At 41.3% G+C, this 12330-nt stretch overlaps 1 protein-coding gene across 4 annotated transcripts in view; it reads left to right on the top strand.

The window, feature by feature from the left end:
- TTBK1 (tau tubulin kinase 1) overlaps positions 1 to 12330 on the top strand; it is a 100613-nt gene that overhangs the window by 41864 nt on the left and 46419 nt on the right. For 3 of the 4 annotated variants that reach the window (XM_063152660.1, XM_063152659.1, XM_063152661.1), the window contains 3 exons: positions 9238 to 9303; positions 10698 to 10790; positions 11475 to 11600. In XM_063152660.1, the coding sequence (XP_063008730.1) occupies positions 9238 to 9303; positions 10698 to 10790; positions 11475 to 11600 (285 nt within the window). Of the gene's footprint in view, positions 1 to 4386; positions 4593 to 5198; positions 5280 to 9237; positions 9304 to 10697; positions 10791 to 11474; positions 11601 to 12330 lie in introns of all 4 variants that reach the window. The other variant, XM_063152663.1, reaches the window with a different exon arrangement.

Raw genomic sequence — 12330 nt, 5'->3', positions numbered from 1 at the left:
GTGTGGCATGCTAATATAATATAATAGCACAAATGCCAGTCCTTGGAGAGGAGCTGTTGTGGCACAGATTTGCTTTCATAGGAATGGTCTCACCCCTCTGCTGCTTGCCCATTGCCACATGTTACAAAGTCTGCTGGGCAACAGTCTGCAGGAACTTGCATTGCTCCACGAAGCAGAAGATGGTCGAGACCAGAAGGTGTGTAAGGAAGCATCCTGGGCTCTCTCACACCCTTGCTTTAAGTGTTGCCACAGCTGCTGCAGCTCTGTTAGTTATCAGTTTACTGTGCTGCTTATAAATGCCATAGAGGGAAAATTAAATCAAAATTTTCATGCCAAAGTTTTTGTTAAACATTAAGAACCAGCCTCACAGTTAAACTTTGATATAAAGGAAATCATGTTCTGAATTTGGCTGATTTCAAAACTCCTTGTTTATTGCCTCTTTAGAGGACAGCTATAGTTGACACCATCAAATGAGAGAGAAACGTGTTTTGCAGTGCAACTTCTTGTAGTGTGGACCTTTTGAGAGGCTGATGTTTTTGAAAAGTCAGCTGTACTGTATGGACGAGCTTGCCCTTGCCTACATGCACAAATGCTGCAGAGAAAACTGTTGGTGATATGCTGATTTCTCTAAGAAAAGCTGTGTAGACTTTTCCTAATTAGAAAGGTAGCTATCCCAGCTAGTTACATTTCTGCTGTTTCTGTTCTTTAGGAGAGTGTCAGATTTTCATTCTGAACCATCATTATGCTTTTTAAAAATTAGTATTTTACATGTCAGATGAAACAGAATACATCTACCCAGCTCCCTGTGACCTTACCTGTAGGATATCCAGAAACATCTCCCTTAGGGCTGGAGACAGGTTACCTGAGTGCTGCAATTGTTGTGGTCCATATGGAATGGGCTGATGAAAACTACAGCACCTTTTTAGTGCCTTTGTACAAATCTGGGTGAGGTAACAGCTGCTGATGCATGGGATACCACCTGTCCCGTTTCAAAGAAGGTGTTGCAGATCTAAGCAGTGTTCAGAAGACAGCAATGACAAACTTGCATGAAGTGAGATTGAAAAGATTGTGATTATAACATGCACAAGAAAATAAATGAAAGGAATTTTATTAAAGTCTGTAAAATACTAGTTAGTAAGTGCTTGCAGTTGCTGAGGATACCCTTCTGAGAAACAAGTCCAGGTTTTCTTCCTGATTTTCTCCCCTTTCTTTATCCCCTCCCACCTAAAAAGTCTATTTTGTAGTGAATCCCAAGACCTTTCATAACAAATTTGATATTGCAGGATGCAGTGATCTAGTTTAAGGATTTAACTGTTATTTCCCCTAGATGCAGCCTTCTGCTGTGGTTCAGATACAGACAGGAGCAGTTTTATTCACCATGGTTGTACAACTCAGCTTTGCCATGCGGCAGTATCAGTAGTCAGTGCTAAGACAACAGAACTGACTGTTGTCTGTCAGCAGCTGGAGAATGAACTGAGAAAATTTTGTGTTCTTTAAATATGAAGAATGTGCACAAGTCAAATTTTTCATCTTACATTAATTTTTATAGCAGAGAGCTGGACTAGCAGAATCTGTTTGATACGGAGAGCTGAGGCAGAGAAGAAAATGTGAACTTGAAGGGGGAAATGAACACAAACATTGTTATGCAGATGATGAACAACATATGCTTATGTAATGGAGGTGTTCTGAGTCATGAAGGTCTTCTGTGCTAATGTAGGTCAGGTTTTGGACAAGAACTCCTTGATCCTTGCTTGGCTCTGCCTGTTTTGTCACGTGCAGCACAGAAGGCATTGTGCCTGTGATACCCTGACTTCAGAAACACATTCCCCGTGCCTCCACAAATATTAATTGCAACCATTAAATGCTTTAGCAGCTTGCCCTTAATTATTTATTTGAAAATAAAGGCTATGTTTTTTTTTCCTGAATCCTCTCTCCCGTTGCGGGATATGACAGGGGACTGTTGTGCTCAGCCAGCATTTCATTTTAGCTTAGTCAGCTGCAGCCCATTGATCAGATCCCCATCTCCTTGTGGCTCAGACTGCACTGCAGCAGTTTGCAGTGCCTTGCTGGAGAGGAGGCTGCACATGCACGAGGCACTCAGTGGGCACAGGGATGGCTGATGGTGTAGGCAGGACAGAGCGCACAGCCTGTGCAGAAGAGCCTGAGCAAGGCTGAAGAAATGTGTCAGCTAATTGAGAAAAAGGTATTTGTTTTCCAAATGTCTGGGCATGGTGTTAAAAATAAACTTTGCTGCAGTGAGTAAGGTATTAGAAGAGGAGATGATGGCATGTTTTTCTACTAAGTAGTTCCCCCCCCCCCCCCCCCCCCCCGCCCCGCTGGAAAATGAGCTATAAAGTAACACAGAGGACAGGAACTTCTACATCCCAATACCCCAGATACTCAGACAGAGAAGCCCAGTAGCTTTATACCTGCTTTGTACTTGAAATACATGTAAATCTGTAGTATTACATAAGAAATGAACATTTTGGAGTAGAATAACATTTGTGGAGCTGTATTACTATATTAACTTGGGTAGGAACATAATTTTTGTCTCAGATTTCGTATTGTAGAAAAGTAATCACACAAGAGGCTGAAAACACAGCACAGTCACATTTGTTCAGAGATGAGGAAAAGGAGAAAGAATGGACCTAAGTCTTAAAAACACTGCACATTTAATATATAGTAGAAATGCAATTTCAATGGGAACAGGTTAGTTATAAAACAAATTATCACAAAAATTATGGTTCTCATTGTTACTTTAATTGCTGGGGTAGCAAGTTTGCACTTGAGAAGTGAGATTATGTTCTGATTTAAAATGCCACAGTTACAGAAATCCAATGCTGTTGAAATTACATGTATGGAAAGCAGACTAGGTGATGGATTTGAAACTCTCTTAGCAAGCAGGGAATCTGGTATTTTGCTACATGTGGCTGTTTCTCTGCTCTCCTCATTGTAAACCCCAGGGTCAGTCAGGGTGACCTCAGATCATCTACATCAGGTTGGTGTTGGTTTTATTTTACACAGCAGCTGCTGAGGGGGTGAGGGAAAAGGAAGGACAACTCAGGCTCAGATTTTATGTGTACCTGCAGGGGACTGAGATCCCATTTTCCATCTCTGAGTGCTTTTACTACCAAGCTGCAGGGGGGTATACATTACATCTGAATGTGTCATTTCCTTCTGGCTGATGCTATTCCACTTGAAGCTCTGATTATTCTTCCCACTGGAAAATGGAGGGAGGAATATAAAACTCTTACTGTGGCCAGTGATGAGGGAGCAGAAGCTTTGCTCCCTAGGCGAGTGAATATTGGATTTGAGTTGGGTTGCAGGTCAGATTTCCCCTCAGTCAGGTAAGTGCTTTTGCTGCCAGGTCATACTCTTCCTCCCTCTTGGTAATAATTATTCATGTATTCCATGCCAAAGGTATCATTTCCAACCTGTGTGTTTTTAAGTTGCATCTCAAGGCACCCTTAGGGATGAGAGTGTACTCTGGAAGGAGGGAGATGGGGTTTACATGTGGGCAGGTTTGAACTTCAGTGTGCTGCATCTCAGTGGTTGCCACAGCTCCCTTTTGTCTTCTTCCTTTTGATAGAAGGGAATCATCATCTCCATCTGGTTCCAGGAAAGCGTTTTGAGCTCTAAATCCCAAAGGAGATGTGACTCCAAAACATTTCCATTTCAGTAGCTCCCTTGGTCTGTTTCAGTGGATGAAAATCTTCTCTTTCTTACTTAGCACTCTGTTCTTTCTGTGGGGATATTCTGTGCTGCTTTTTGCCTTATGGGGCCTTGCATGTAAGAAACAAGTGCAGCTCTGAGGCCAAAGCTCTCTTGTTAAAAATCATGATAACTGAATAATAGGATTACAACTGAAATAAGCTTTTGACTAAAAAAAATACTCGTTTTTTGTTTTTACTGTGAGAAAGGCATTCTCATCTTCAGCACAAGTTCAAGTGCTGTAATCATGTGATGCATGCTATTTAAAAAGACAAAATACCTTGTTCTTTAATGATGTTGAATTCATTGGAAGTTTTGAACTCTCCTAAAGTAAAGTAGGATTGATGGCATTTTAACTCAACTGCTTTGTGTCTTTTGATTTGGAAAGAATAGCAGGAGACTTAAATAGCTTTCTCAAAACTAAATTTCATGCAAAATGTATGGAATTCTTAGGATTTGCACATTTTTAGGAAAAGGGAATAGTAGGACTTGAATAAGAAAGTCCATAGTGTGGATTGCTTTTGATTCCTTGATTTCTATTGGAATAAGTGTCTGTCAGTCAAGGTCTTTCCTCAGGTCACTGAATTGAGTTTTAAGGTTATATAATATATTATAATATTAATTTTTGCCTCTGATGAGGATGTCCCTCAGATTTCTCTGCTGTGCCATTCACAGATGCAATGACTGCTCATGTGACCTAAAAGCAGCCCTCCTGATTTTTCATCCTGCTCTCTCCCAAACCACCATTCTGCATCTCCCCACGGACAGTGGAGCACGGCAGCAGTCACCAGGGAAAGGGAACATGCCTCAAGTTGGCAGCTGAGAAACCTGTAAAGTTGGCAAGCCACTGTTTGTATGGAGATTGATTGTGACACAGCAAGGTAGTGGTTGCAGAAAAAACCCAAATATCTTGGGTGAGAACCCGTAACAATTCAAATAGGAAAGGAGACGTTGCTGTTGATTTTTAGAAACTTGTGTGCTAATGTTAGAACTTGCTGTGGATGAAAAGGGCAAGAGATGAGGGAGCAAATCCCCTTGAGGGCTATTAGATCAGTTTGGTTAGGGGAGGAAGGGAGGAGCACACACCAGATAATTGTAGGAAGGAAAAGCACAGTAGAAGTGTACAAGTGACCTCTGTGGTAAGGCTGTCTGCATGGCTGCTCGCAGCTTTGTTTTTCCAGTTATTAGGTGTGATGTGCAGGCAGGGGAAGGTTTTCCCTAGAGGGCCCCCTCTCACCACTTACAGAGCACTCACAAATCACACAGGCTCACCAAAGGCTTGGTGTGTTTCCTGGCTAAATGAAACTCAGCACAGAATAGGCCAACAGCCCTGGGAAGGGTGATGGGAGATGGCAACAGCTAAACAAGACACAGGTTTCTGTTGGGATACAATATTGAATGTTTTTTAATTTATTTCTGTTTAATTTTTTCTCATTTTGTTGGTTTTTTTTATCATGTTTTTCTTTGGGTTTCTCTCTGTTTTACAGTTCTTTTGGGCTCTTCTTTTGAGGCTGTGTTTGATGCGTTGGCTTCCCATCCGCTGCTCGTAACCATCTCTGCTATGAGTTGTGAGTGAGCCATCACCATGCTTCTGGGTTTTCATTTTGGTTTGTGCTTTTGTTATATATGGAAGTCCAAATTACACCTGGTTTTCTTTTTTCCCTCATGATCTGTTTGTTTTTCAGCAGGATTGTGACAGCTACCTAAATGTGATGCAAAGGCCTAGAGCACTTGGGATTCTCTCTGAGGAGCTGGCAGATATTTGGGTGGTGCCAGACTGATTTTGTCAATTCTCTGGTTTCAGAGACAAAGGGAGGAGAGTTTTCTCATCTTACTTTTCTGTCTCCAGCTTCCACTAGTCATTTCTGACTCCCTGTGGACATAAAATATAATGCAGTCATTAATGATTCCACAAAATGCTGCTGTTTAAGTTAAGAAGTCAAAATGCATATAAGAGGTGTGGATTTTCTCCCCACCAGAAGAGGTGGAGAGGCATCTCCTTCATGAACCTGTCTGAAGAAGCAGAAGGTTCCTAGAGGTCACAGGAATGCTTCCTTTAGTTCAGCTAAGCTTTCTTTCACTTTTCCTTCTTACCACAACCTTTCAACACAAGTCATTTCTACCCAAGATATATCTCCAAATGCTTTCCATGATCTGTGGCATCTCCTCTCCCATTACCACCTTCTCTTCAAACTGTGCTAACTTTTTTTTCCACGTTCTTACTGCTGAAAGTCTTTTTCCTGATTCCAGGAGGAATGGGTTAATATCCTAGAGCACAGCAGGCCTGCCATGGGCAAAGGTTGTGCATCTCATGAGGTTCCAGAAAGCTGGGGAGGAACCAATGGTCATGGTCATGAGAGCACCACAGTCACAAGAAACAGCAGGAGAGGAAAGTACTGGCATCCAAATACAAGCTTTTAGCAAAGCACATTCAAAATATCCAGTTTCCTTTTGCTGGTGAGCCAAAAAAGGAATAATTTTAATCTCTACAAATGAACATGGTGTGAGGGGCAGGGATTCACATTAATGAGAAAATATGGGCACTCCTCACATAAAAGGGGAGTGTGCAGGAAAGACAGACTTCATGTGAATCATGAGGGGGACACTGTTGGCACTTGAAATACGAATGATCCTGAGTGTTTAACCTGGAGAATGATGGGTGTATAACAGCACAGTTTGGAAAACACTTCCACTTCATACAGGATTTTGTTACCTACTTCTGTCTCTGTCTGTGAGGTGGTCTGCATTGCTAATGCAGTGAAAGGAACACACAGGGTGTAGGTTTTGCTCTGTGGTGGTGATCTAACACATTGTCCCAAGCTGAAACTCATTTTAAACCAAGTTTCTTACACAGTGCAGCCCTGTGTAGTAAAGTACTTTAGCTTTGTGGTACACACAATCTCAGTGAGAGAAGAGATTTGCTTTATAACATTTTTATAGTAACACTGATGTGTAAAAAAAGCATCACTTATGGTTTAAAATTGTATTTCAACTTGCTAGCTTATTATATATTCATACTTTTGGGGATTCAAATCACTTGGATTATATATGACTCCATAGTCTGAAGCTCCTGAGTGTTGCAATTTCAATTCTGTCTCAACTGTGGACTGGTCTGGACAAAAAGGATGCTGTATCCAGGCTCTTTCCCACTGCTGACCAGTGCAGTGGTGGGATGAAGTTTATTAACTGGAAGAAATGAAGTGTGTAAAGAAATCATCTGGAAAATCAATGTTTATGAATTCAGAAGAAAAGTCAATAATAGTTGGGTCTGCAGCATGTGCCACAACAAATGCTCAGGGAAGAGTTGTTTGTTTGAATGGAAAACAAGGAATCTCTTCAGCCTGGGAAATGCTGGATTGCAGTGACAATTCCTTGTGACTGGCAGGACAGGCAGACATGGTTAAAAGAGGTGCAGCCTTTATGAGCAAAAGACACTGTTACACAGTTAGCATCTGCCTGCTTTGTTCAAAGGACTCCAAAGGTCCTGTCAAAGCAACTGCAAAGTTTTGCCAATTGCAGTGCTCTCCCTTCCCTGAGGTCCCACGACAGAGAGGAGAGGAGGAAAAACCCTCTGGGTTCAGGTGTGGGACTGCTGGGGAGCAGCAGGGTCATGTTGGGACACATGCAAGGTTAAAGACCTGCACCAAAAGCTGGGATTTGCTTTGCTTTGCTTCTGAGAGGTTTGCTACCAATGCTTGCAAACTGCCTGGCATTGGTTTCAGAACAGATCTAAATAAAGACTGCACAGATAGCCTGTCTGCCAGGAATAGTAAGTATTGATCTAAAACAATTTTTAGTGGCATTGCTGACATACTGAAGCCAGAACACGTGGTACTTGGTTCAGCACTTGCATGGACTGCAAAAATTGAATCATTTTTGTTCTGAAAACATTACAGGTTACATGTTAGAATTGGTCACAATATACCCTTATGGCTCATAAGTACCCAAACACACAATCTTCCATTCATAATGGAAAAGAGGAATATTTTCTTTCTTTTGAAAGTGTAGAGCAAATTTATGGTGATGGCTATATTCCAGTGGCCAATATTCTGCTTTTCAGGAACTCACATCAGTGAATCCTGTGGAATTCTATTTTGCAGTTGTTTGTCCTGAATTGCATAGTTCTGAGAGCAATGAGGTACATGATCACAAATATAATATCTCTACTATTACCTGCTGCTAAATAAGTGTCTTATAGCTCAAGCTGCTGTAGTGCAAGATTAAATGCTGGATTAAGTGCATGGGATATGCAGATGGGGTCTCTTTGGGGAGTATTTGATTAGCACAAAAGTTGTAAGATAGAGCTTTTTTTTTTGCTTACAGTCATTATAACTTAAGAGCTGTACAGGTGTGGGTATGTTACATGGTGTTGGTGAACTTGTTAAAAAAACATTTGAAATTTTATTCTTTCTGAGAATATTGAAATTCAGAGCAACTTCCTGTACCCCGAAGGAAGCAACTGAATTGTACATATTTAAAGTGACAGAAGGGTGCCCTAGAATAAAAGTACAGAGTTTTAGGCCTGGTTTTGGAAGTACAGGCACAGCTGAAAGAACAAACCTGAATCCACTGACCTCTGTGGGACAAGTTACTCAATTAACTTGTTATTAATATGTTCAATTTGGAGTAGGAAATTCATTTTGAATATGTTCACCTCTTTGCTCAAGCCTTATGATGGAGAAGTCTGAACCTGGTTTACTGCAAGAATTTTGAAACCACTGCTGTTAAGTCTCGTTAACTCTGGTGCTTCTAGTTCAACTAAGAGAATTTGGTGGATGTCATTATTTAAATGCAAGTTTTTTCAGAATGACATCTGCATAAGTGAACTCACATGGTCTAATGTTCTTGTGGAGGCAGCAGTAGAAAGAGTTGGAACAGTTGCTCATCCCCCAAAGCAGAGAAAGCCTCCAGATGGGACAAATAAGTCACAGGAGGACTGCCTTTCCACACCCACTGTATCAAGCCTTTAGTTCCCAAGGACATGAAATAGAGAATCAGGGAAAGAGAAAATAAAGATAGGATACACTGGGAAGAATCTGGAAAAAAGCAAGAACTCTGAAAGTCAGAGAATTTGTTGAAGTCTTCCAGAAGATGCTTACAGCAGTGGTCATCTGTCAGAGTAGGTGATTCTCATTTCCATCCTGACCAGGCCATCCTCAGGCTCTGCTTAGCTCATGTTACTCATGACTCAGTTTTGCACTTCTTTACTAGCTTTTCCCTTGACCTGAAGTTTAAAAAGGAAAATCTGACCCTGGTTTATGTTCTTCTCTCTATGCCTGGACTGTTACTGTTCTAACACAGCACTGTAACCACCTTGCCTTCTCTGTAGGGCGAGCTTTCCTCGATACGCAGAATCGGAGAGAGCGCTCTCTGTGTAGCTGCTAGAGCACAAGAAGGCACTAAGAGCCTCCTATTCCTTGGGTGCATCCCAAATAGCAATTTAGACAAGGAGTTCTCAGCAGTTGGCTGCACAGGGGATGCAGTCATCCACTCTGTTCCTGAGACATTTCTCTTGCCTCCCTCCAGCCTCGCAACGTTGCCGGTTTCCGAGGAACCGTCCGCTATGCCTCCGTGAATGCACACAAAAACAGGGTGAGTGTTTTGGAGCTATAAGGAGTTACCAGTAAGATAATTCCTCCTCTGAGACCTGTTTTCAGAAGTAAAAGGAGCAAGAGGGTGAGAGTTCTGGTTTGTTATCTGTGAAAGTTAGTATTTCAGGAGATTTCCATTGGGTAGATAAGGGTGTTGACTGTAAAATCAAAATTATGATTCCTTTAGTGGGTCCTCTATAGTTGGCAGACTTTAAAATTGTAATTATTGCATTACCAGACACTTTTTGAGGGCAAGAGTAAGCCACACTGAAGGGGAAATCTGGTTAAGTTCCAGGCTGCTTGCTGCTAGTTTCTAGCAGAACTTGGCCAGGAATTACCAAGTGCCCGGTCCCCAAATCCATTCTTGATCTGTAATTTTAAATATTCCCATCATACCATCGGGAGAAGAACTACCTGGTGAAGGCTAGTGTTTTTTTTCCTGAAAAGAACCATTGTTTAGATAGTGTCTGTCCTGTTTCATTATAAATGCTTCTAGAGGCTCATCTAACATTCTTCTCAAAATATTCCTCTCTCCTATTTCACTAGGGTTCATTTGCAGACAATAAACAGGAATTTGGACAATACTCTCAGGCACAGGGTGTGATTCTTGGGGTGTCCTGCACAGCCAGGAGTTGGACTGATGGTCCTGATGGATTAATTCCAAGTCAGCATCTTCTGTGGTTCTAAGTTCTGCATTGTAGGCTGATCTGTGACATACAAAGAAATGTCAGGGTTTTTTAGGGAAGGAGCAAGTTATTGTGTACAAAAGGTGGGAACTGAGATGTGGGGAGGGCAGCTGAATGCCATCATGGATTCTTTCTGTTTCTTGAGAGACACTGAGAAACCTGAGATATAATTTTTGCAAGAGCTGAGTAGGCCCAGCTGTAGCTGGCATCAGCTGAATGTATATTTAGACGCAAAAATTGCTGTATAATGCAGGCTATTTTGAGAAATCATATCCTAGACATTGGAAGTTGAGCACCAAAAATGAGTTCATGTGCTTTGACAATTTCAGCCTTTATCCCCATGTTTCCATTTCCCATTCACTAACCCAGGAGGAGAGTTGTATGCGGAAATGTTATAAATCTGTAAATTGTTGTGGTGCATGATGGTGAGTCTTCTGCAAAAAACTCTTGAGAGGATTTGGATTATATTTAGGCTTAAAAATAATAATAAAAATGTGTTGTATGTACAGTTTGGGGTTTTTTCTTAATCTAGGTTATTGCATTAGTAAATATGTATCTTTAGCCTTTAATTTGGCTTTTTTAATCATTGACTGTGAAGTATGACTTCTCTTCCTGCCCTTTAAAATGAGGTGGCTCATCTGGAGAGTACACCTGGAGCCCTCAGCCATGGGGAACTTTGCTCCTCAGTCTTGGTCTCTCTTTTCTGCAGGAGATGGGCAGACATGATGATCTGTGGTCCCTCTTTTACATGTTGGTGGAGTTTGCTGTTGGTCAGCTTCCATGGAGAAAGATTAAAGATAAGGTAGGAAAACTGGTGTCTGTGCTTAAAAAAGGGTGCTACATTTTCATTATTATGACTCTTTATTATTCCTCCTGCAGCTCAGTGCAGCTTTTTTTCTTGAGTCAAGCCAGAATCTCCTTCTCATCAGATCTTGCTGTAAGCTGCTAACCTGCTTTTGTGTGTTCTGATACACAGGGTGGGCTTCTCTTATTTTGAGCAATCAGACTTTTTTTATGAGTATTGTTAATCATATTTGGTCACATGGTTTTTACTTTTTTCTTGCAAAGTAAACAATACAAGTGCAAAGACTGAGCTGTCCTTCTGACAAATAAAAAGAGCCTTTAGAAAGACAGGAGGGAAACGCCTTTTTGTGCCAAACAAGCCAAATGGGATTTGAAATTAGAAAGTTGAACAGAATAAAGCTAAGTGTTCATGTTGTCTTGGAAATACTTTGTGCTAAAGAATAAAATTCCTGGAAAGAAATAGGTCACCTGTGCAGCAAGCTTCTGACTCAGGATTCCCCTTTGACCTCTGCCTGCAGTGCTCAAGCTCCTTGTGCCTTGAACAGCAAACAGGAGGAGTGCGTAGACACTGTGCTGGGTCTAGGAAGAGTCTGTGTTCCAGGAATGATAAATGTGAAGCAATGGAGGAGATTCTTGGCTCTGAAATGTTTTTGTTTGTTTGTTTGTATTGGTTTTTATCCAGGAGCAGGTTGGCATGATAAAAGAAAAGTACGAACACCGAATGCTGCTAAAACACATGCCTTCAGAGTTCCACCTTTTCCTGGATCACATTGCAAGCCTAGACTACTTCACCAAGCCAGACTATCAGGTGGGAGCCTGTCTTTGTTACTTTATGATGCATGGCACTATGGATTGGCATTTAGATTTTTTAACATTTCCATGAATGTGTTTATATCTGTCTGAGTATTGGTGAGTGAGAGAGATGGGCAAGACTGAGTGGTGATCAGAGTCCAAATTTATTGTGGACTACAGATGTTTATATACTGTTCTAGGAAGGCTGGTAATTTTTTACTACAATGATTGGGTTAATCATCACAGAACAAACTTATACATTTTGCAACATCTCTTGCTTGTAGAAGTTGATTCAATCTCCTTTCCTGTCAGCCAGTCTTGATTCAATCTTCAAAGCTCTGTTCTTGACAAGGCATCCTGATTATCAGATCTCTTGTGTTAATCAGGTCTAAAGTACTCTCTGTCCTGTGTGCCCAATACCTTTCCTAGAACCAGGAAAAAGAGGCTGGACTGTACAGTTCTTCAAAACCACAAGAGTTCCTTCATCTCCTTCCACCACCCTGTCTAAAATAATCCTGAACTCCACACCAGATAGTTCCTCCCAAACAACACAGTACCTTTGGCTTTCATTAAGACACAGAAATTTTGAGGTACTCCAAATGTGGCAGAATTTTGGCACAGCATGCCAAGGTCTAAGAGCCTACACTGACAGCTCAATGCTGTGCACCAACCCCTTTGATTTCTTGAAGACTTATATAGGTCTTGGCCATTATTATCTCTTTCTTTAATATTCTAACATAGGGTTT

The sequence above is a fragment of the Melospiza melodia genome, chromosome 3 (assembly GCF_035770615.1).
Source record: "Melospiza melodia melodia isolate bMelMel2 chromosome 3, bMelMel2.pri, whole genome shotgun sequence".
In the NCBI taxonomy this organism is placed as follows: domain Eukaryota; kingdom Metazoa; phylum Chordata; class Aves; order Passeriformes; family Passerellidae; genus Melospiza; species Melospiza melodia.
Note: the sequence above shows the minus strand (reverse complement) of the source record. Positions and strands in the feature narration are given on the sequence as shown.